The sequence below is a fragment of the Atractosteus spatula genome, chromosome 14 (genome assembly GCF_055471065.1).
Source record: "Atractosteus spatula isolate fAtrSpa1 chromosome 14, fAtrSpa1.hap1, whole genome shotgun sequence".
Taxonomy (NCBI): domain Eukaryota; kingdom Metazoa; phylum Chordata; class Actinopteri; order Semionotiformes; family Lepisosteidae; genus Atractosteus; species Atractosteus spatula.
In genome coordinates this window covers 25,421,803-25,445,978 of record NC_142719.1, presented here as the reverse complement: position 1 = coordinate 25,445,978, position 24,176 = coordinate 25,421,803, and the positions used below count along the sequence as shown (strand labels likewise).

Below are 24,176 nucleotides of genomic sequence, written 5' to 3'. Positions count from 1 at the left end.
TCCATTAAAAGTTAATCATTTTAGTCTGTTTTTCAACAATACATATCAAAGTTGCTGTGTTACTTAAGACTGTACTAAACGGGATTTTTTCATCCCTATCCCTAACATATTCCTTCATTACATCCCTCTTTCACCATCTTACATTATGAAATACAATCAAAACCTCTCACATTTATCAAGCTATCATGTCACCTAGCATATTTTCTAATGGAAAGAGAGATGATGTACTGCTCACTCACACAAACACATGCACAGATGTTCACACACACACAACAAACACACACAAACTATTTCAATGTGACAGTGTTCTTTTGGGTATTTCTAGTATTGTTCATTCTATTCTACTCTTTTCTAGGCAACTAAAACTAAACCTGCAATTGGCCAGTTCACAAGAGAGTCCACACCTCAGGGTGTACAAGCTAAGGTATGTGTAAAGCCATTTGCAGTTCTAATGCTTTATAATTGAGTAGAAGGTACACACATGTACTACAAGCAAGCACACACAGATAGCTCAATTGTTTCCTCACACCTGTTCTCCAAATGTTGTCTTTCTCTATAAAATGTACAGCTCATCACATTGAGGGATCGCTGTTCCTGTGCAACTGCAGCAAAATACACAAATGATCTGATGCATGCTTGTACACATCTCACTGTGTCCTGGGCTCTTCATCTAACAGCGAAATAAGGCCACCCCTGTCCCGAGAGGAAGTTGAAGCGATAATTGGTGAGTGTTGATGGCTTAGGTTATTTTTTTGAAATAATCTTTTAGTATATTTTGTTCAGGTAAATAATATTTTTCTGTTCTCTTTCTCTTGTTAGCTGAAGTAAAGGCTGTGTTCCCTGAGAAGACCCATGCAGAAATCAGAGCCTTTATGAGACAGAAGCTATCTAATGCAGCAAAGATTCTGAAACGTCAGTGTGGTGTGGGCCAGCAAAACCAGCATCATGAACATGAGCCAGTCTACATTGAAATGCCCTGCTCCCTTTATCTTCAGCTGTGAAATTATTGTTAAAATGTTGTTGTTGTTATTGTTGTATTTGTACTGTTATAAACATATTCTGTATTGATGTAAATATTAATACATTTGGACTTAACTGGTTAATGAATTTTGTGTTTCATTCCAAAACCTAAAATGTTTTAAATAGCCTATACATTTCATGTTGGCTTTCTATTTTCTCTGCAATCTTCTTCAGGATTAATAAAGTAGACCTATGTATCTATTTATCTATCAATCATATTTTAATAACTAGTGTTATGTACCATGGTACCCCTACAAGTACCATACTTCTGTCAAAACATCATAGGATAAAATAGGTTTCAACATACCACATACTCAACGTACCTTAAGAGTACCATGGTATACAGTATAAGTACCACGGTACTTCTACCATGGTACATGTACTATGGTACTGTCAAAAATACCAGGGTACCATACCATAGTACTGGTACCATAAATGTACCATGGTACAATTTCTTATGTGTAGTTTTACAGATTGGAAAGCCTTCCAAACCTATTAATATGAATATGAGGGTATTACATTTAAATTTTGATTTAAGTATAGGAAGTATTGTGAGGTTTATAATTAAACAGATGAAAACACATTTCTCTTTATCATTTCCCATTTTCTCTTATTTCCCGTTTTGCGCGCTGCAGAGCGATCAGTTATCAAGCGTGACATCATCAAAGTGCGTCCGTTTGAGGAGCGCCTTGCCCATTGTATTAGTAGTAGATACGTCGAGGTGTCATTTTGTTACAGTGACAGTATTAAACGTATTTTTACATTCACAATAATGGAGTCTGCAGATCAAAACATGCAAAAGGCTTCTGAAGAAATAAACAGTATGTCTGCATCGAAAAGAAGAGCAGAAATTAGGAGGAGAAAACTGCTGATGAATTCAGAAGACAGAATGAACAGGATCATGGGGTTTAATAAGAGCGACGTAGACGCCAACGGTGAGGCGCTTATTAAAAATACTGAAAACAGGAATGAAAAGGTTCATACAACTGTAATCAAACTATCCATCTGAAAGATTAAAGGACGATAAAGATTACCGATATCAATAAGAAGACAGATATATTTCCTGTAAACTAATCACATTAGCTACATACCATTACAGCGCAGTTTATCACTACCCTTAACGAATACTTCGCAAATTCTTTTGTCTTTAATTTAAACCAATCTAAATTAGATGAACACGAATTATATAGGTACTGTATATTTTAATCGTATGCGTTTTGTAACTTTTTTATACGGGCTCGTTTGACTTTGATTTAACTGCTTAATATTAGGAAGTATTGTTCTCTGAAAGGTAGATGCGATAATTCATGTGGCGTTTTATAAACTAAAAGCATTAAAGCTATTTTATGTTATTATTTTAAGAATTCGAATAAATCGAGTTTAAAGGAGTGGCACAAGGAGGACACCTGCTACGCCTATCACTGGGCTTGTACATTCTGGTCAGTTGTCTGGTAATGCTGTCACAAAGTTATTAATGCTGAAAGAAGAGGCTATCGGAGAGATTCCTTATTTCATGTTTTATTTCTCTATTCAGGTTAAAAATATTTTGACATATGTATGCTTGTAATGATCTGTTATAGGGTTTACATTCTGAAAAAAATATGCTGTAGTTGCAAAATAAAAATGTCCATGTCTTTTACGAATGATTATGCATTTTCGAAGGCCTTTTGTTTGGCATTAAATCAGTTTTTTTTTCCAATTTAGGCTTTCTTAGAGACCCAAGTATTTTCTGGTTTTTGTTCCAGCTGGGCCCTTAATTACTGTAGCTGATTTGAACCTATAAATGAGACAAACCTTTATTAAGGGACCAGGTTTTAATGAACAAGCATTTGTGATTAAAACAGTATATCAGGTTTCAGTCATATCAGTATGAATCTAATGGGTTATACTCCACACATGAACGTGTTAGTACAGGGTTTGTATTAGTATCAAATGTTATTTCCCTTTTGAAAAACTGAAACAACATTTTAAAAATGGAACTCAGAAAATTATAATCAATTAGCCTGTAACTAAGAACTGAACTGTTGTGAAAACCAGAAAAGGCACCGAGAACTACTAAGGTAGGTGAACCAGTACTGGTTCATCAATTAAAATGGGAGTAATTAACCCTGTAAATTGGTTTGTCAACTACTGCAATGTCCCATTTATAATCCCATTCTGAAAGAACCCAATTTGTGGTTTGATAATTTTATTTCCTTATCTTCTGCAAGATGACAGACATACGTTGGAGCCCAGAGTTCCCTTGGATCATGGCAGAGCAGAGCCGCGGTCTCTGTCCACCCAATCCAAGAGACTTCCAGTCTTCCAGAGTGAGATGGGGGCGAGCAATCACCACGGCGACGTGCCTGAGCGTCAGGGGTCTCCCCTGCGGGAGTGCAGGGACCCCGCGGGCCGCAGCGGCGAGGGCGAAAGCGCTGGGGAGGTGCGGCAGAGATCCCGGGCGGACGTCCCCTCCGACGGCATCCCCCGGTCCCCCCGCCGCGGGCTGCAGCAGTACCTGTCGCGCTTCGACGAGGCCATGAAGCTCCGCAGCCAGCTGATCAGCGAGAAGCCGGCTCAGGAAAACGGCTCGGGCCCAGAGGAGCTAGATGCCTTCCGAGTCTTCCGCCTCATCGGGAGCGTGATGTTAGCCATCACTGTCAGGGTCTTTGTCTGCAAGTATTTGGTATGTCTGTGTCGCAGATCTTTGATTTGTTTGATTTAATCACTTTCCCCCTCCAGCTGGTTAAGATCTGGTTGCAGGAAAGCTAACAAGCTTCACTTTGGTTTGCGGCTTGATCTGTTTTTCGGCTTAACACCCTGCGGCTCACCACTGGCAGCCCACTGAAGCTCAGCAGGTGTGAGCCTGGTCAGTACCTGGATGGGAGACCTGCTGGGAAAGCTAAGGTTGCTGCTGGAAGAGGTGTTAATGGGACCAGTAGGGGACGCTCACCCTGCAGTCTGTGTGAGTCCTAATGCTCCAGTATAGAGAGGAGAACACTATACTGTAAAAAAAGGCACCGTCTTTCGGATGAGACATAAAACTGAGGTCCTGTCCCTTTAGGGCCATTAAAAATCCCAGGGTGTTTCTCAGAAAACAGTAGTTGTGGCCTCCTAATAAATCTCCACTAATAGCTGTTGTGTGGTGAGTGTACCGGTGCACTATGGCTGCTGTCGCATCATCCAGGTGGTGCTGCACATTGGTGGTGGTGGAGGAGAGTCCTCATTACCTGAAAAAAGGTTTGAGTGTCCAGAAAAACACTATATAAGTGCAAGGATTACTTATTATGTATTTAGATATTAAGACCTGTAATGTTGCCCTGGTGAAGACAAAATGCCCTAACTTTAATTTTATCTTTACACTTGAGGCATTAAAAATGTCTGAGTTTGAGTGTTGACTTATTCAGGACTGAACACCTGTATAGCACGGTGGAATTCATGTCTGCTTCTCAACAAAGCTGAACAGCCGGTTACAAAAAATAATGTAGTAAAGCTTAATATCACACCACCAGGAGTTTCTATCTAGAGCAAAGCTCTTCTACTATCTGACTAACTCATGTCTGCCCACCTTCTTCAGACAGGGCTTTGAAGTTCTGAAAACCAGCTGCAGTAGTGAGCTGTGGGTTGACTGGTTTTATGACATTATGTTGTAACACAGGTTTTTTGTTCTCTTATTTGCAGTCCATATTTGCTCCCTTTCTTACCCTCCAGCTGGCATATATGGGCTTGTACAAGTATTTTCCCAAGGTGAGTGTGTCAGTTTTGAAGAGAGGTTGTCTGTAGGTAAGATATTTGGCTCTGTATTTGTTTGCTTTGAAAACAGAATACTATATCCCTTTTTGCAAGCCAGTGCACTTAGCAATTTCTTTTTCATTGCTTTTCCTATCTTTCAGAAAGTGTATTGCGTTTATAATTCAGGGAAAATGTATTGTTTTATGAATTATATTCCTGCATTGTGCTTTTCAGCACTCAGATCTAAAATAATGAAAGAACAGTCCTTTTTGTAGTGTTTTTCCCATTGAAACTATTTTTAACAGGCTTGAAAAGCAGAGTATATTTGATCAGCAGTAGTTTTTTTAAAAGCACACAAAACATTTAATTGAAACAAATATTTCAGGATTTAATTTAAAAAGTGGGCTACTAGGCAGGACAGAAATGAGAGGAAACCATATAGAAGAGTTGCTTAATAAGATATCCATATTGAACAACATCCATCCATTCATTCTCTAACGGCTTCTTCCAGTTCAGGGTTGTGGAGGAGGCAGAGCCCAGTCCCAGAAGACAGGGTGCATCCTGGATGGGACGCCAGTCCATTGCACTGACACACAGACACATTTATGCAAACACTCACACCAGACCCAAGTTTTCCAGAATCCAGTTAACCTACCAGTATTTCTTCAGACTGTGGGAGGAAACCCGCACAAATATGGGGGAGATCATACAAAATTCACACAGATAGCACCCCAGGTCCAGAATAAACCCAGGGCCCCAGTGAAACAAGGCAGCAGTGCCGACCCTGCCCCTTCTTCAACAACTTGAGTTTTAGAAATCAGCTGTTTTTCTTGGGGTGACTTTGAGGATTCTTGTTTGCAGAAAGGTGAATAGATTCTCTGTCCTCTTTTCTTTCAGAGTGAGAAGAAGATGAAGACTACAGTGTTGACTGCTGCCCTGCTGCTATCAGGGATCCCCGCAGAGGTCATCAACCGTTCCATGGACACTTATAGCAAAATGGGGGATGTCTTCACAGACCTGTGTGTCTATTTCTTCACGTTCATTGTGTGTCATGAGATCCTCATCCTTCTGGGTTCTGAAATTCCCTGATGTTCCTGGTTTGCTTTACCCCTCCCCCCCTCCGCTCTTCCATGCTTTGGAAGAAATAAAATGGAAACCCCTCCTCCCTGTTCCCCTTACATTCCCAACGCTTCCCGCCTCTTGTCCGGCCCTTGATTATCAGGGAAAGATGGACATATGGACACTGCCGGTCCTTGAAAGATCTGGTCCTGAGCGCTAACCTGGTCATGGTTAGCAAAATGTCTTCTGCGCTACCATACCATTGCAGGAAATAACAGAATTTCTGCTTGTCTTACTAGTAGCTGAAGACAGCGCCGCAGTCCATATGTACTGATGGTTAGGTTTTACTTGCACTCTGGTCAGAAACAAGGGGTCCAGTTTCTTATAGTTGAAGGAATATTTTTTTTTTATTCTGCATCGTGTATTTTTGGATTTAGCTGACTTTTGATTTTGCTGCTAGTAACCTTTTTTTTAATTTATGGAATTTATATATCCACTTAAGCTAAAAACTTAATACTCCTTCTTCTCAAGAACATGTTGTTGGAAAGTAATGCAGTAGCACAAAATGCTGTGAAGTGCACTGCACAAACAAAGTCAAGGGTTAATAATTCTGTACCCAAATATGAAAACAGGGTATGAGCTGTGTGCTGTATTTGAATTTTTGGTGTTGGTTGTTCACTGTTACCGTATTTTAAATGTTTGTTTTTTTGTCCCTTTAAATTTGTATTTAGCCGTTTCTTGGTTAAAAACATAGAACCTCTGCTAATTGTGAAACAAGGCTGTTTTTACCTTAACTTCCCAGCCACTGAGTGCTTTGCCTCATTAATCATTAAAATTGAGTTCACAGGTGATGCTGATCATCAAACCTAGATCTCATTTAATTTGAATGGTTTTGTGTTTATTTTCACCACTGATTAAGTGAGACATCCCCACGCCAGTGACTTAAGTGGCGTACAGTAATCACAACTGTGATATTTCAATTAATTCTGGTTAATGATAAATAAGCATTCTTTACTTGGAGGTCAATGAATACTTTTGGTTAAATTGGCATCAAGTGAAAAGTTCATTTTATTTTAAAGAGGGAAACATCATTGTAAACACCGAAAACACATGCATTTTAACACAAGCAGGATGCATCAGAGGTTTCGTATTCTGAATGCGGTAAAGTTTGGGCAAGCAAGAGTGTATATGGGCTAAATTCCACGTTTGCCTGTGCCACCTGAACTTCTGTGACCTACTCCCATGTCTTAGTGGCATGCTTAGGTTAAATTTACAATAAATTATTTCATCCGTCAATGGAAAATATTTTTACACATTTAAATGTAACCATTACATACTTGTTTTTTATTGTATCAACTCCCTGTCTTGACAAAACAAGATAAAAAATGTTGACTGCCATTTTGTTATTAAAATTTAAAGAGCAATTTTTTTAGGACTTTAATTTTAAACTGTGATGTATCAGGTTATACAACATCCAGATTATCAACCCATAACAGTGTAATTGATGTATTGGTCATAATTTAAATTGTACATCTGGGTGAGATGTATTTACTGCTGAAATGTTGTGGAAAAACTACTGAAAGCTGAACAAATTAATAAAATATCAAAGACGGAACTGAAGCTTTTTTTCTTGAAGTGCTAAAAGGAGAATTTTTCGGAATATATTGTTTGAAGGGACAGCTTGAATCATTGGGTGAGCACATTTCTTTACACGGGCTTTCCGTTTTTCCAAAGAAAAAGCTGTTCATTTTAATTTGGGAAATACCTTTTCGGTTTTAAGTCATGTATTGTAGTTTTCTTTTCCCTGGCACTTGATTTCCTTAAGTATCTCATGTGGACAATAAAGGGGACATGAATGGTTTGAATATAGATGATCTGGGTGTGAATATTTAGTGAATTTCGGTGGCATATTTCATTTGATACGTTATTTCTTTTATAATAAAGGTGAGTGCAGATCTTGATTCTTGTGAGACAGCAATTCAACGCTATGCATTCCCAGCTCTCCGCAAACATACCCTTAACACAATCTTGTCGACTATTCGTTTAGCGTTTTTACTGTTCCTAAGGTCAGGAAATATCACGGTGTGCAGCTTTATAAAATATACAGTACAGTTAAAGCAGGCAAATGTTCAACAGTAGAAACTGAATTTTGATCGTCTTCTTTCGGAGGTATCAATATGAATTTGGTTCTTCCAGCCGCTGGGGGGTGCTGTTTGGATGGAAGAAGAGAGAAGATTACGGAAGTATGATCTTGAATGTTGGCCATTTATTGGTTCGCAGAGAAGTTTGGGATTTCCCACGAAAGCGCTGAAGAAGAGTGAGTTCAAAATTGAACAATACCTACTGATTTCGTTAGTAAACCAACGAGAAGATGGGTAGAGAGTCGAGGTATGTGTGCATTGTTCGTCTTAATTATTACCGTCTGAATATTTTTACATCTCAAAGTTTAGTCACTGCAGATTCGAACGCCTTTTTACTAAAGACCGCCTTAGGCCGCACATGGGAAGAAAATATGCAGCGCTTTAAAATTAAAACTTTGCTTTCCCTCCACCAAAGTGTTCGCGGCGTTATTTAATAAAATTATATTATATATTCTAAAACGTTATATTGTAGATCTCCGAGGTTACGTTTCAGGCTGCTGGAGAATGTGGTAGCTGAGAATTTGCTAATCGGATTGGAGTTGTGCTAATGAATACGTACAATATGAGGTTTATTGCCGAACGATACAATTAGAATGAAGCCCCAGCACAGCATTCTAATATCAAAATCAGGATTCTCCTTTATATTGTATTGTTTTCGTAGTCCAAATGTAGATGAGCTTTGTTGTCATGTCATGTTATCTTTGTAAGTAGGCATTTAGCTCGATCTGAATTTAACCGCTGAGCATTTAATTTAATTTAATTGCTTGCACTTGTATAGCTCTTTTCTGGACACTCCACTCAAAGCGCTTTACAGGGAATGGGGATTTATATTAAATCAACAGATTGCCAAAGACAGAAAAATAAATGGTGTTGGAATTTGACTTCATTGTGCATAGGTGCTCGTATCTGTGGAAACTCGAAGTTATTGTAGTGGAAGGAATATGAGATAAATGTTGACTTGCCACTTTCTTCATCTAGACACTGTGAATGCATTAAAAATTACGTTTTGACTATTAAGATTGTAGAATTTATAATTATTTTTATAAGACTACAAACTACAACAGATGTTGTCACTCTTGGTGGGAGCAATCACACTTATTCCTGTTCTTAAGGAGAAGTTGTACCTGAAAGGGTCAAGATATTTTATTTTATTAGCTTTAATCAGCGTAGAGTATGCGGGGTACTTGATTTAGGTGTTCAAAATCATGAGAAGGTATTGATTATATCAAACTCATTCATGATCCTGGAACAATGTAGGAAATTAAGTTCTTTTTTTAAAATAGAAAATTCATATGATATTTCCTTATTGCTTGCTATGCTGCAATGATTTATGCCTCCTCTTGGCCAGGCCATCATTGAGAATGAGAAATTCTCAGCTGGGTGTCTGGTTATATAAAGGTTTAATAATAATACTTGCTGGCTTGGTGGTGCAGTGGTCAGCATTACTGCCTCACAGTGCTGCGACCCTGGGTTCAATTCTGGACTTGGACTGCTATCTGTGTGGAGTTTAAGTGCTCTCCCTGTATTTGTGTGGGTTTCCTCCAGTAGTCCAAAAACATAACTGGTAGATAGGGGCTTCTGGGAAATTCAACCCTGGTCTGAGTGTGTGCCTTGTGATGGACTGGCGTCCAATCCAAGGTGTATCCCGCCTTGTGCCCGTTGCTTGCTGGGATACCCTTTGGCTCCCCTGCAACCCTGATTTGGAAGAAGTGCTTAGGGAAGAGAATGATGGATTTTATATATATATTTATTATATATATTAATATATAGATATAATACTGCCACCTGGAGATAGTTATGAGGGGAACTGAGGGGGATGTGATGAAGCGGCTCAGTCAATGCGTGTGAAACGTCTTTCCCAGGCACTACCGCAAGCACTCGGCTTCAAGGGGGCGGTCCGGCAGCCGCTCCAGGAGCCGGTCTCCGGAGAAGAGGTCGAAGCGAGAGGAAAGGGCTCGCTCCCGCAGCCGGGACCGGGAACGCAGGCGAGAGCGCTCCCGCAGCCGTGATCGGCGCCGCTCCCGATCCCGGGACAGGAAGCGTCCGAGGTGGGTGACTGCACTGGGACAAGCAGGGCCTTCAAGCCACAGTCTCTCTGTCTGAAATGCCAAAACATTTCCGAGCTCTCAAAGGCTTAGGTTTGTTATTCTATGTAGTCGGTGACACAATATTCTTAAGACGGTCCTCTTATACTGTTAAATTATGATTCTTTCAGTCCTTCTTTCACCTTTCTTTTGAATTGGAGTGCGAGTTAGTAAGCTGTAAGAAGCTTGTCCTAAAATGATGTTAGTGAATGACAAGACAGTTCCAGTCTGTGGAGAGAACAGTATCGTGTTGGCTGACTCTGATGTGTCCCCCCCTCTTTCGGGGGGCAGCGAGGTTCTCTGACAGTCGCTCTCTCCTTCTCTGTGTGTTGCAGGCGCTCCAGGAGTCGGGAAAGGCGGCGATCCCGCAGCCGAGACAGGAGGAGGTCTTGTAGCAGGACCCGGGGCCGGAGGTCACGTTCCTCAAGCCCCAGCAAGAGCAGGAAGACTGACGAAGGGTAGGACTCGGGGATCAGATTGTTCTTTTTCAAACCAGCGCCTATTATGAAAAATGGCATAGGTCTTTTTAAAATACAGTTGCATTCAAAACCATAAATATCGGAAAGAACGTAGTAAAGGTACTGCACGCTAAGCACACGTTAAGAAAATAGGAAGTTTTCCAGTTATTTCTTGCTTCAGTACCAAGCCCGGCATTGAAAGACTGTCTGTTTTTCTTGCAGGTCAAAGAGTAAGGAGAAGTCTGAAAGCACAGAGCCGTCTGTGGAGAAAAAGAAAATAAAAGAAGAAAAAGAGGAAGAAAAGGTAGAAGACGTAAGTTAGGTGTTAGCTGTTTAAGTCTTATTTCTCTTTCAATTTTGGAAAAGCACTGTGCTTATTTTGTGATGTACAGCTTTGTTTGGAATCAAATGCCTGACACTTCTTTTCTCTCTCCACAGCAAGACTTTGACCAGAACAAACTGGAAGAAGAAATGAGGAAAAGGAAGGAAAGAGTGGAAAAGTGGAGGGAAGAGCAGAGGAAGAAAGCGATGGAAAACATTGGAGAACTGAAGAAGGAGCTGGAGGAGATGAAACAAGGAAAGAAGTGGAGTCTGGAAGATGATGACGGTGAGTACTTTGCAGATGGAGTCTCAGGTTTTGAAATGACATACTGCAGGCTATTTACAGCAATTGTAGTTCACCCTTAACCCTAAACTGAATTCTAGCCTTAAACCTAACCCTTAACTCTGTTGCTAGCTCCAGCCCAATCTGATTTGCATTCCTCTTACAGATGATGATGAGGAGGCTGCAGCAGCTGCTGAGCCTGAGGAAGAGGCCATGGAGGAGGTTGATGAGGAGCAGGATCCTCTGGATGCCTACATGGAGGAGGTGAAGGAGGAAGTGAAGAAGTTCAACATGGGCAGTGTCAAAGGAGGAAACGACAAGGTAGGGACCGGATTGGGCCTGCATGTTAAAGTTTGTCTAGCTCTCAGCCAGCTGGGTACCTCTCTTTCTCTGTTCCTCTCTTTCTTTCTACTTCAGAAGCTCCCAGCAATGCTCTAGACGACTAATGTAATGTAAATTTAAATCCTCTGAGTTGTCTGTATGACTCTTTGAACATTCCTCATCCGTGTGTTTGCCGGACAGCCTTGAGTGTTGTAGTCAATGGCAGTTGTGTTTTCCTTCCTTTATACCAACTTGTTTTTCCCTTCATTTCAACAGAAAGGAGGAACAACTGTAACCAAAGTTGTTACTGTAGTCACAACAAAGAAAGCCTCTTCTGATGCCAACAAGAAAAAAGGGGAATTAATGGAGAATGACCAGGATGCTATGGAGGTAAGGTGCTGTGGGAGATGACCACAAGGGCTGAATATTTTGTTCTTGTTTAATGAGGATTTTCTTTTTATTATACAGTACTTGTGTCCTGATGATTAAATTAGCCATGCCTGAGGAATGTTTAAGGCTTGAGAAAATTAAATGAATCATTTTCATTGAGGGCAGTACAGTGGTGCAATGGTTAGCATTGCTGCCTTGCATTGGTTTAGCCCTGCGTTCAATTCCTAACCTGGGGTGCTATCTGCCTGTAGTTTGTATGTTTCTCCCCGTGTTCACCTGGGTTTTCTTCCCACAGTCTGAAAACATACTGGCAGGTTAATTGGCTTCTGGAAAAATAGGCCGTAGGTGTCGGTGTGTGCATGTCTGAGTGTGTCCTACAGCGCACAGGGTGTACCATGCCTTGTGCCTGTTGCTTTGGCTCTCCCACAAACCTGGTTTGGAAGAAGCAGTTAATAATATATAAGATAAGATTAGCCCTATACAATTTCTTGCATTAGGAATTTGTCTTTTCGCATACTCCAGCTTGCTCTCCATGAGACACACAGGCACACAGACAGGGAGAGAAGCTTGGGGTCAGAGCGCAGGGTCAGCCAATATACAGCGCCCCTGGAGCAGCTGGGGTTAAGGGCCTTGCTCAGGGGCCCAACGGAGTAGGACTCCTCTGCCAGCCACGGGATTTGAACTGGCAACCTTCCGGCCACAGGCGCAGATCCTTAGCCACAGTGCCACCGCTTTGCATGGATAAATCCAGGTGCAACTAGGATAAAGTGTAGAGAAACTTAAACAGAACAGTGTGACACATTACTGTTGTCTTACACGCGTTTTTCTCAGCGTTCTGCTTTGTATTGCATGGAAATTCTTGAATAATAACATGTAAATAACATTTAATTCTCAGTATTCATCAGAGGAGGAAGAGGTGGATCTTCAGACAGCACTGACTGGCTATCAGACCAAGCAGCGGAAGCTCCTGGAGCCAGTGGACCATCAGAAGATTGAGTATGAGCCCTACCGCAAAAACTTCTATGTGGAGGTACCAGAACTGGCTAAAATGTCACAAGAAGGTAAATCATGGATATCTGTCTTAAAGTAAGAGATCGAGATAAGAACATATCTTAATGAAAAAGTGTATGTATATATTATTCTCAATTTGATATTTGTGATCTTTTTCCAGAGGTGAATGTGTATAGGCTGGAGCTGGAAGGAATCACTGTGAAGGGGAAAGGCTGTCCCAAACCCATCAAGACTTGGGTGCAGTGTGGCATTTCAATGAAGATTTTAACTGCACTAAAGAAGTAAGTTATCTGACCTCCGTAAGTATTTGGAATGTTTCAAACAACACCTTCGAGAAGAAAATGTTATTCAGCGGCAAAAGTTCTTCTGAATATTGAATGGCTTATTTCGGGGAAGGGGGGCATTTAAAAACATTCCTGGAGATCGCAGTAATGATAGTATCACATCACTGTACTCCTTAATTGTTTTTTCCAGGCTTTCAACAAAAAAACATACTAGGATAGGGGATAAAGTGCCACTGGCCGTGTCTCGTTTCTGTGGAATGTGCATGTAACTGTGTGTTCTTTCCTTTCTCGAGGCATAACTATGAAAAGCCTACACCAATTCAGGCCCAGGCCATTCCTGCCATCATGTCCGGGCGGGATCTGATTGGCATCGCCAAGACCGGCAGCGGTAAGACCATCGCCTTTCTGTTGCCGATGTACCGGCACATCCTGGATCAGAGACCCCTGGAAGAAGCGGAAGGTCCAATAGGTGAGGATGTGCATTCATTTCCAATACTGGCCGGGACCTCTAGCTCTGTCTTGCATACTGTAATCTCAGATGTTTTATGAAGACATGTAGTGTTGGAAACAATGGAGAATTTCCCTATGTCCGTTTATGAATAAGTAGTGAAATTAACATCACACAGACGATAGACGCTAATATCTTGCCAAGTCTGTTGAAACTGTGAAGGTTTTAATAATGCCTGTTCTTAATCGTAAATCTTTCTGGCGTTGTCTGTCATTCATTTCCCAGCCGTTATTATGACTCCTACCAGAGAACTGGCCCTTCAGATCACGAAGGAGTGCAAGAAGTTTTCCAAGCCTCTGGGTCTAAGGGTGGTCTGTGTGTATGGAGGAACTGGAATAAGTGAGCAGGTAAACGTTTTTACCTTAAATCATTTAACTTCAAAACCAGTACTTGCTTTAATTTGAACACCCTGTGTATAAACATTGTTTAGCCTGTTAAAAAATAAATCTTAATTTTCTTATTTTTTTTTTTCCCCCTGTATTAAGGTATAAAAATCTTGAAATTGTTTTTCTACCAAAAGAATAAATTAAACATAATTCATTCTCGGTATTAGTCATTTAAAGTAATGTACATTTTATCTAGGCTATAGAATTTCAACAGTGTATTAGTCTGGTGTCTAGATTAAATGCTGAGCATGCAATATTATTATAATAGTTATCACATTTGCTCTCGTATGTTCGCTGTGTGTATAGTGGATAATTCTAAACAGCAGTGGATGCTGGAGAATTATTTCTTTATTGAATTAAATAAATGGGCTTATATTGCTGCAAGAAACAAGAAAGAGCGTTCTAATATTGCCGGAGTATTTGTGTATGTGAGTCTGTGATCATGACCTTTTCTGATTTCCTCTGTTTCTTATGGTGACAGATTGCTGAGCTTAAGAGAGGAGCAGAAATCATTGTCTGCACCCCAGGAAGAATGATTGACATGTTAGGTGCCAACAGTGGTGAGTAATGTCCCCTCTATACCTTTTTGTATACACTGTGATGCAACAATGCCATGACTCTGTTCTGTTTACTGTAGCTGCAGTATCTATGTAATTGCTATCATAAATCTATTTTTTTCAGTACATTCTGTGATCTGCGCATGACGTTTAGACACCATACTTATTGAATGATGCAGTATCCCTTTTGTAAAAACTGATCACTTTGCTAATAGCAGAGATGAAAGAGGTATTGGCTAGTCTTACCAACAAGAATTACTTTTACTTTTAAGAGTCAACAAGAATTACTTTTACTAGTTAAGGAGACAGAGCAAAACTACTGCTGGATAATTAATTGCAGTCAAAGTGTAGACTGTAATATGTGTTGTAACATGATGGAATAGCAGGGTTTACCTGGAAATAACCAAGATGACAATAAATTTGTTTTGCTTATGAAGCTACTGTGCCTTAAGCAATTAGGCTTATACATGACAAACAATAAAACCAGTTTTCTTTGAAAATGATTTCAATTGATAGATACTGCAGCTTTGTGAAAAAATATATCTTATGCTGTGCATGTATTGTTACTGTATGTGAATATATATATATATTGGTGAGAGTGAGTTAAGTACAATACTTCCTACTAAACTGTTGACATTATTTGACTGCCTTGGGAAACATGTCCTCAAGATATTTGAAGTGTTCCTCAAGACTAAACCAGCAAAAGGTAGGTGGAGAGACAGCTGCATTGCCTCATGTTCATGGCTTTGCCTGGAGAAGTAAGTTATCTTTAATTGATCTCGTATTCTCGTATTGCTTCATAATATTGTAGTTGGAATATTTGCACAGGAATTATTTTTTTCACATTTTTAATAACCTGTATAGCCACACACAAAGTACTCCAGTAAATTACAGATTAACTTGTTTTAAGTTTTCCTGTAGTGTTTTTTTTCACTGAGCTCTGAGTCTAGCGCTGATTTTTTTTTCTGGTTGTGGATGAAGCTGGGAATTTCCCAGAGCTCACGGGCCCAGGGGTTAAGGAAGGTTAAAGAGCCGTGTAAATAACATTAGCTAAACAGACTGAAAATCCAGCGTCCCCTTGGTTTATGTGTAGCTGTTAGTAAAGAGTCTTTTCTTCCACACATGCGGGGTAATCTCTAATATGTTCTTTTGTAGGTGAATGCTGTCAGATTATGCCTGATGTGGCTCCATCTCAGTCTTTATTGTATGATGTGGCTGTTTTCTGACTTTTACAGGTTCTTCGTGCCCCTGAGCTGGTACGCAAGAAAAGAAAATCAATTTGGGCACTAAAGTTCCAGTTGTGTAAAAATTATACATATCCTGAGGCTGTAATTGCTTTGTATAGATTTACCACGTAGAAGTGTACTGTTCATGTTCAGATGTTTTATGGAGTTGGAGTTGAAGTGATTGATTATCTTCATCCATTTCTTCATTTTGGATTTCTATAGGTAGAGTCACAAACCTCCGGAGAGTAACGTATGTTGTTGTCGATGAAGCAGACAGAATGTTTGATATGGGTTTTGAGCCACAGGTAAGTTCATTTTCCTATTGTTTGATTTTTTTGCACTGTAAAAAGATTTTGAACAAGTGCTGGTAAAAGACATGGTTGGACTATTCAATATTATTTCAGTTCTCTTAAGCACATTTAAGATTGAATTAGATAAGTTGAACATTATAACCATAGTGCAACAACACTGCTCTGTTCCCTTGAGAATTTCAAAATGGCTTTTGGTAATTTATCTTCACAATCAGCAATTACCTTGTAATTAAGAACGAGCTTACTATTGTCATATGGGTTGCTTCTTGTCAAGACCTTAAACAATGTTGTGCTTTAAGAATATAAAAAGCTTACAAATGCAAGTCAGTTGGTCAGTGTCTACATTTCCTTAAAACAAGGAGGTGTGTAGATCCTGTTGGAGGAGGTGTTTGCTCCTTTTCATTCATATGATACATATGATCCATACCTTCTAGTAAATTTGAATGCTTGCATCAAGTTTCCCTGTACTCTGCTCTGTTCAATACCAGTGAGCTGCCTTTAGCCTGTCTTTCGCAATCCCTTTCAGCGTGGTATTATTCCAGTTGCCCTTTTTTGAACTCTTTATAGAGCAGTAATAATTTTAAAGTGTGGTAACCAGAATTGTAGACTTGGAGTCCACCTAATCTGTGAAGTCTCTTGTGTAGGTTGCTTCCTCTAGTTCATTACCTACCTTCTGATATTTATGGAGTAAATTTTTGATACCTTGCTGGATTGCTTTTTTTTTTGTCTGCATAATATTTTCTGGCTGCTATTTAATGGCTCTTCTAGGTGATGCGTATAGTGGACAACATCAGGCCTGACCGTCAGACTGTCATGTTCTCTGCCACCTTCCCCAGAGCGATGGAGGCCTTAGCCCGCAGGATCCTGTCAAAGCCTGTTGAAGTGCAAGTGGGAGGCAGGAGCGTTGTGTGCTCTGATGTTGAGCAACATGTGGTAAGCCCATGTGTTCTTAATGGAATTTGGTTGCAGACAGCCAGAGCTGGACAGTTAATCCGAGTGCTTTTACTGTAAAAAAGGAAGCTGGTTTGCTTCCATTAATGGCAGGGTAGCAGAAAGGGTTTTAGCATTGTTTGTTGCCTTAAAGATTTGCTCAAATGGATAACACGGGTTTAGAATCCATTTTATTTTCTTGGTGACTGCTACCCTGAAAGGACTCATAAAGAAATGATGTTTTCAGCTGGTGTCTGAAGAAATAGTGTGCTTCGAGGAAATTAATGGCCACTCATGGTACTGTAGTCACAGTCACAGTCGCAGTTAATTTGATCGGATTCCTTCTCCACCTGTTTCTTTGAATGTTTTAATTTGTCACATACTCATTCATCCGTCTGTGTTCAGATTGTTATAGAAGAAGAGAACAAGTTTCTGAAGCTTCTCGAAATTCTGGGACATTACCAGGAAAAGGGCTCAGTCATAATTTTCGTGGACAAACAAGAACATGCAGATGGGCTGTTGAAAGATCTCATGAAGGCCTCCTACCCCTGCATGTCCCTCCATGGAGGTAATGGATTAAAAGCAGAAGTCAGCAGCTTTTATCTGTTAACGAAGGCACTCTATTACATATTAATAAAGTTTCAGGCATTTTATCATTTTTTTTTAATCTTTAACAGGATCAGTATTAATATATTCTACAGTCTCCACGAATATAGTACTGCTTTTGAAACTTCACATGGTATATGGAACTAAACCATTTCCATCGGATACATTTGGCTCAAAATAGTTTTTGAGACCTTATAAGAAACATAGTGATATACTTGGTATAAAAATGTGTGACTGTTACTGAAGTTGTAAATAGTTACCATTGTATAGGAGTACTAATTATGACCTTTCTTGTCTAGGCATTGACCAGTATGACAGAGACAGCATTATTAATGATTTCAAGAATGGGGCATGCAGGCTGCTTGTAGCAACATCAGTAGCTGCCAGGGGACTTGATGTCAAGCACCTGATTTTGGTGGTCAATTATAACTGCCCCAACCACTATGAGGATTATGTACACAGAGCTGGAAGAACTGGGAGAGCTGGGAATAAAGTAAGTGGATTTTTCAGTCTTGGGGATGCATTGTAACATCAGTAATCAGTTAAAGTGCTCTTTGAAGTTTGTTGTACATTCATAAGTGAATGACCTCTTTCTTTTTCAGCAGAAATTCTCTATGTTAAACAGATTTAAAGAACTATTATGCATCTTCAGATTTACTCCCTTCAATTTGTCGTTCACAGATGTTTACTTATTGAGTTGCTCTTGTTTTATTCCAGGGCTTTGCCTACACTTTTATCACTGAGGACCAGGTTCGATATGCAGGCGATATTATAAAGGCTCTTGAGCTCTCGGGAACTACTGTACCACCAGAACTGGAACAGCTGTGGGCCAGCTTCAAAGAACAACAAAAAGCTGTAAGAATGACAATTTTTCAACACTTTAGCAGGTTATGAGTATCATAAACAAGCACAAACTAACCTTCATATTGTTCACAACTGTTTTGTTTTATGAACTTCTGCTCTTTATTTCATAATGGAATACAGTGCAGGTTAGTGCCCCACTAAAAGTGGCATTACGTCAGATTTCCTAGGTTTACAGACTGATCAAGAACAGACCTGTTAAACCGTTCCAAAAAAAATAATAAAAGATTAATACCTCAAATTGATCCTTTTTTTAAGTCAATCTGTTTTGCACTTCAATTTTCCAGGAGGGCAAAAGCATTAAAAAGAGCAGTGGGTTCTCTGGGAAGGGTTTCAAGTTTGACGAGACTGAACATGCGCTGGCCAACGAGAGGAAAAAGCTGCAGAAAGCTGCTCTGGGCCTCCAGGACTCTGATGACGAGGACACTGCTCTGGATGTGAGTAAATTATGTAGCTGTCTATGAAAGGGTTTCTAAGTGTTACAGCGTTGGCTGAGGCATACCACATTGCAGATCTTAGTCCTGTGTAATATTTCAAAATTTTACCATCAATACAGTTGTTTGACTTGTTACCTTTCTTAAAATTGTTAAAAGCTTATTGAATTCCTCAAATAATCTTAAGAGCCCCCTTTTAACATCCAAGGCTGAGGTCTTTTAACTCCTGCATTAAAAAGTGTAACCTGTTACCGTCTTGGAAGTGAGAAAAGACCCAGTGTGTTCGATTGTTTTCCTTACAGATTGATGAACAGATCGAGAGCATGTTTAATTCCAAGAAGCGGGTGAAGGACCTGTCGGCGCCTGGTGGAGGGGGTGGGGGCGGAGGAGGAGGGGCTTCAGGTGGTGCCAATGCTCCAGGAGGACTGGCCAGTCCTGCAGTGCCCTCTGCTGGTAACATTGAGAAACTGGAGATTGCTAAGCGTCTGGCTCTCAAGATCAATGCGCAGAAGAACCTTGGAGCAGAAGCACAAGTTAGTTGCTTTTTTCATGTAGTTGGGCAATATGAGACTGGTGAATTTTTTTTTGTCTCTTGCATTTTTGAAAAAGTTTTCTATATCATTGAAGCTAATATTTGATGTTTTTTGCTTGGCAGCACCTGGTGATTTAGATTCATGACTGTAAATGGAATAATATAAGTCGTAGATCTATTCGTGCATATTAAGAGTATTCACCATCAGGTGGAGTAGTGTAGACAAGACTAGTCACACTAGTGAAATTAAAAGTGAAGAAGGTATCTAATCTGTAAACTTTTAATGACAGGATGTGATGCAGCAAGCCACCAACGCAATTCTGAGAGGAGGCACTATGGTGGCTCCATCTGTCTCTGCGAAGACCATAGCAGAGCAGCTGGCTGAGAAGATCAATGCCAAGCTCAACTACATCCCAGTGGAGAAACAAGAGGAGGAGAAGCAAGATACTGCGCAGTCTGAAACAATCAAGAGATATGAAGAGGAGCTGGAGATAAATGACTTCCCACAGGCAAGTAATTATTGCTACCTTTCCGTTCTGCAGTTGTTGATTCCACTGAAGCGCTTTAGCTAAGCCTTAGCTAGCCAATACGTTCATGTTGTCATTTTAATCATGTGTAGTGTAAGTTGTGTTTTCCAAGTGTATATCGCCAAAGGACAAAGCTGACACCAAGTTTGGTGAGTCATTCTGCTTTGGTCCGTTGTGACAGGAGAATTCCTTTGAATTGAGATCAGGCTGCCGTGATCATCATTTCCATGGTTAGGCTGGAAGGGAAGTTGGATGGAGGGTTTCAGTGTGTTTTCTGGTGTCTCTGTAGACTGCCAGGTGGAAGGTTACCTCCAAGGAGGCTCTCCAGAGGATCAGTGAGTACTCTGAAGCTGCCATCACCATCAGAGGAACCTACTTCCCTCCAGGCAAGGAACCCAAAGAGGGAGAACGCAAAATCTACTTGGCCATTGAGAGTAAGTCAATCATAAAGGTTGGTTTGAGATTCAACTTAATTTCTTGGTAAGAAAAGAATTAGCAGCAAAATCCCTTTAACTTTATTAAGGGTAGGAATGTGTGTCTAAAGATTATCTAAATGGTGTTTTTAATGATGCTTTTTATTAATTGGCATATATACACCATTTCAAATAAATAGAATTAAATGGGCAGAATCCATCTTTATATTTGTTTTTCTTTTCTTTATTAGGTGCAAATGAGTTGGCAGTACAGAAAGCAAAAGCTGAAATCACCAGACTTATTAAGGAAGAGCTCATCAGACTAGTAAGTACTTTTTTTCATTGTTCATTCTTTTTTGTAAATTGATTTATGTTATGCTAGAACACCACTGAATAGTGACAGTGAACAGTTGTGCTTTAATGCTTCGGGTAAAAAGTGAGCATTACATGTGTGTAATACTCATTTTCCACTTCTGTGCAATAAAGGTTGCCAAAAATGTTCTATGAATGTAGATGACAATACCCACATTTTTCAGGTCATGCATTCTAACCTGGCCAGGAAATCAGTAACCAAGATCATTGCTTTCCTTCACATAACTATATACATTAGAAATGTCACTTGGTTTGCATATTGCACACATATATGGAGTTGATATGTGAAGACCATGCTGATAGGCACTGTTGGGTAAAAGCTAAGCACTGTACACAACAGAGCAGTTGATGATGAGTAAGTCAAAGTGTGATGGTCTTGGACAGGAGTGTCAAGTTGCTGTAGAACTTTGCATGGTGCTTCATTGATCATGTCTTGAGACCTCATTTGGTACCTTTGCTCCGGGCTCATCCTGTTGAGGCAACATTTCAACAGGACAGTGCACATCCTCATGTTGCTTCTGTAACAATGGTCTTGTGAGAATGTGATAGTCATACCATCAGTGCCCTACTCACCAGACATGAGCCCTATTGAACATTTGCGGGAGGAGCCTGGATGACATTTGGGGATTTATAACTCAAAGATCAGGCATTTCCACAAGGCGGCATCTGCAAGCTCTGTTGCATAACATGAGTAACAGATGTATAGTTTGTAATGCTTCCAACAGTGACCCTACATGCTGCTAGGCTGTGATTTTTAAATGTTAATGAACTAAATGAATTCACTTAATATGTCTGTTCACTAATATGTTATTGCACCTGCTATGAAAAAGATGATTTTTTGGATGAATTTGTTGCAGTTGTAATAGGTTTCTGTTGAAGCTCAATGTATTTGAACACTGAATGGGAAGCTTTAGAAATGCAACTTGAGACTGTTCTTTAGAAAATGCTTGTCTAAATTCTTTAAACAAACTGGTTCATGATTTTAGAAGCACTCCCTTTCTATAATGTTCTTGACATTGTATTGATTTTTTTTACTTAATGTTTAAACTTTGTACTTTTTGTTTTTAGCAAAACTCCTACCAGCCAACCAGCAAGGGAAGATACAAGGTTTTGTAGAAGAGCGAGACTCCAACTGGAAGACATCAGCAGCAAACTGTGCCATTTTGTCTTCAAGTGGATTCACTTGCAGTGTCTTTTTTAGATGTTTATCATTTCATCAGATAGTTAATTATTTCAGTGGGAGTCTCCTTGTGTCAAGCAGGCCTTTTCTGATAATTATTATAGGTTTTATTTACTTTGGGTTTTATAGATTGTCACTTAATTCTTGTTACCTGATGAACATTTTCTCATGAAAAGTGGAAGTTTGTTTTTTTCCCTTCTAAAGGGGTCTTTCTGAAGAATAATCATCTTGTTGTAACATTGCCTACTTAGTGAAAATTCTTCAAACATTAGGTTTACAATGGATTAATTGCAGTATCCTTTTTCTGTATTCTGTTAAAAAAACAAAAGATCAATCTGTTAAAGCAGATGATGAAATTATGGTCAATTCTTGCCCCTTTTTTAGCCTGTATACTGAGGTTTGTATTTAGTGTCCTCAGAAATGTATATTCACATTGGCTCTTATTCTTACATGGTATGGTTTTCAATTTGTATAGAATTTTATCTGAGGTGATCTGGTTTCCTTTTGAGCATCACCTTTGTCTCATACCCTAGACAAAATCTAGGCAGCTGAGCTTATCATTGTTTTAGTGCAGTGCTGTAAAGATTTTTTAATATGCAAAGAAATTGATTTTTTTTTCATTTTTGAAGGAAATCTGTTGACTGTAGAAAATTAGTTCAAGACCATATTACAGATCCTATTAATTTGGTATGTTTTTTCATTTGTTTTCCACAATAAAACTATCAGAAGTTCTTGTTTGACATTTTTTCATTATCTAAAACTGTTAAAGGTGTGATTGATTTATTTTCATTTTTATTTGACTTATTATAATTGATTGACGTACATTATAATGAATTAGAATTTACATTTGCCTGGCAGGCTGATTAACTGATGTAGGTCCTAATCTCCCCTGGGTACCATCCATCTTAAGAAGTGTGCTGCCTTTGTTGTGCATTTGCATAGATAAATCTGGGAGATCCATTAAGTGTTTATCTTTAAACAATACTTTAAACATTCATGAAAATATACCACGTGTGTTTAATAATTGCAAGATATTATGTATCTCTTTTCTTCCTTTAGAGCTTTACATATAGGAGGGTGCCCTACTTAAGTCAACTACTGAAGTCTACCTATCCACCATCTGAGTGATGTGTGGCAACCATTATGTTCTTGTATCTTGTAGTAAAGTAGAGAAATTAGAAATTACTTTAACGGGTGAATTAAGGGGACATTTGTAGATAATCGAGTGTGCAAACCCCTATGGTTAGCAGTGCTATTTTCAATAAATGGGGTGTTTCATGACCAGGTAGTTGGTATCTCGGTTTAATGTCTCTTCTGAAGGATAGTGGCATCTAATACACAGTGTGCCAGAGAAAAGTGTGCCACCTACTGGTCAACTATCGGCATTTACAGAAGCAGCCTGCTGTTCCCAGTATTGACTAGGCTTGCTTTGCTTCTGAGATCTGATGAGATCAGGCTATAAGGTGGAAACACTTTTAGAATTTAAACTGTAATTCCTTTATTCAATATACTGTATAAATGTCCTGTGACACTAGCTTGGTGTGTGATTTTGTTGGTTCAGTAAATCTAAGTGACGTATCACTGGATTATAATTCACATTGGGAATTTGTTGATTCATTGAGTGTTTCAAAACTTGGTTATCCTTAGTGCTGTGTGTTACAAAATAGTTATTCTCTGGAGAAAGACATCAGAAACAAAAATTATCCTGAAACTTGGTTCACACCTCCCCCCCCCCCCAATGACAGACTTGCTTTCGTGTAAATCTTCTCTATTCACATGCTGGTTTGACTTCACACCTCTCTTCACCTCTCTCCACTTCACACCACTCTACCTCCCCCCTGCTCCTGCCTCCTCCACTCTCCCAGCTTTTGTTCTCCTAACTATTTCATCTTTGCCGTCTGCCCTGTCTTTCTCACACCTGAAGAAGGCTGCACAGCCGAAAACGTTGTTTTCTTTCTTCTCTTTTCAGCATGGAATAAACATTTTACTTGTTCCTTTGCAGCCTACGCATGCTGAAGCAGCTACCCACCTCAACGTTGTCATTCTCTGCCTAATGTAATTTAATTTTCTGAAATTGGGGTGAATAAAACTTGTACCTACTGTAGATACAAAATTAATTTTTGCCTATAAATACTTAATCTCTGCCCAAATATTCATTCAACCTTTTCTGTGTAAACGATCAATAGAATTCAAGGCCCATGACTGTCAGTTTCTTTTCACACATCAGAGCACTCATGGACTTGTTGACAG

General features: G+C 39.6%; 2 protein-coding genes across 2 annotated transcripts; both read left to right on the top strand.

Annotated features, from left to right (window-relative positions):
- Positions 1 to 1,701: 1,701 nt before the first annotated feature.
- Positions 1,702 to 7,405, top strand: camlg (calcium modulating ligand). The gene is made up of 4 exons (XM_088932719.1): positions 1,702 to 1,955; positions 3,231 to 3,685; positions 4,681 to 4,746; positions 5,629 to 7,405. The coding sequence occupies exons 1-4, from the start codon at positions 1,793 to 1,795 to the stop codon at positions 5,818 to 5,820; spliced, it is 876 nt and encodes a 291-aa protein (XP_088788845.1). The 5' UTR covers positions 1,702 to 1,792; the 3' UTR covers positions 5,821 to 7,405.
- A 650-nt stretch (positions 7,406 to 8,055) lies between these two features.
- Positions 8,056 to 22,656, top strand: ddx46 (DEAD-box helicase 46). Its single transcript, XM_088932055.1, has 23 exons — positions 8,056 to 8,178; positions 9,794 to 9,979; positions 10,351 to 10,473; positions 10,696 to 10,786; positions 10,912 to 11,080; positions 11,244 to 11,398; positions 11,675 to 11,788; positions 12,684 to 12,849; positions 12,960 to 13,080; positions 13,377 to 13,552; positions 13,817 to 13,938; positions 14,459 to 14,537; positions 15,983 to 16,065; positions 16,840 to 17,004; positions 17,407 to 17,569; positions 17,907 to 18,100; positions 18,325 to 18,462; positions 18,756 to 18,905; positions 19,205 to 19,435; positions 19,725 to 19,943; positions 20,251 to 20,395; positions 20,626 to 20,699; positions 21,815 to 22,656. Exons 1-23 carry the CDS (start codon positions 8,162 to 8,164, stop codon positions 21,860 to 21,862), a joined length of 3,129 nt encoding a protein of 1,042 aa, XP_088788181.1. The 5' UTR covers positions 8,056 to 8,161; the 3' UTR covers positions 21,863 to 22,656.
- Positions 22,657 to 24,176: the final 1,520 nt, after the last annotated feature.

Bases quoted from the DNA above. Each gene is read 5' to 3' on its own strand.
- camlg (XM_088932719.1), top strand. From the start codon at position 1,793: ATGGAGTCTGCAGATCAAAACATGCAAAAGGCTTCTGAAGAAATAAAC. The intron at 3,686-4,680 runs GTATGTCTGTGT...TCTTATTTGCAG, and splicing joins TCTTTGTCTGCAAGTATTTG to TCCATATTTGCTCCCTTTCT. The intron at 4,747-5,628 runs GTGAGTGTGTCA...CTTTTCTTTCAG, and splicing joins TGTACAAGTATTTTCCCAAG to AGTGAGAAGAAGATGAAGAC.
- ddx46 (XM_088932055.1), top strand. The intron at 13,553-13,816 runs GTGAGGATGTGC...TTCATTTCCCAG, and splicing joins AGAAGCGGAAGGTCCAATAG to CCGTTATTATGACTCCTACC. The intron at 18,463-18,755 runs GTAAGAATGACA...TCAATTTTCCAG, and splicing joins TCAAAGAACAACAAAAAGCT to GAGGGCAAAAGCATTAAAAA.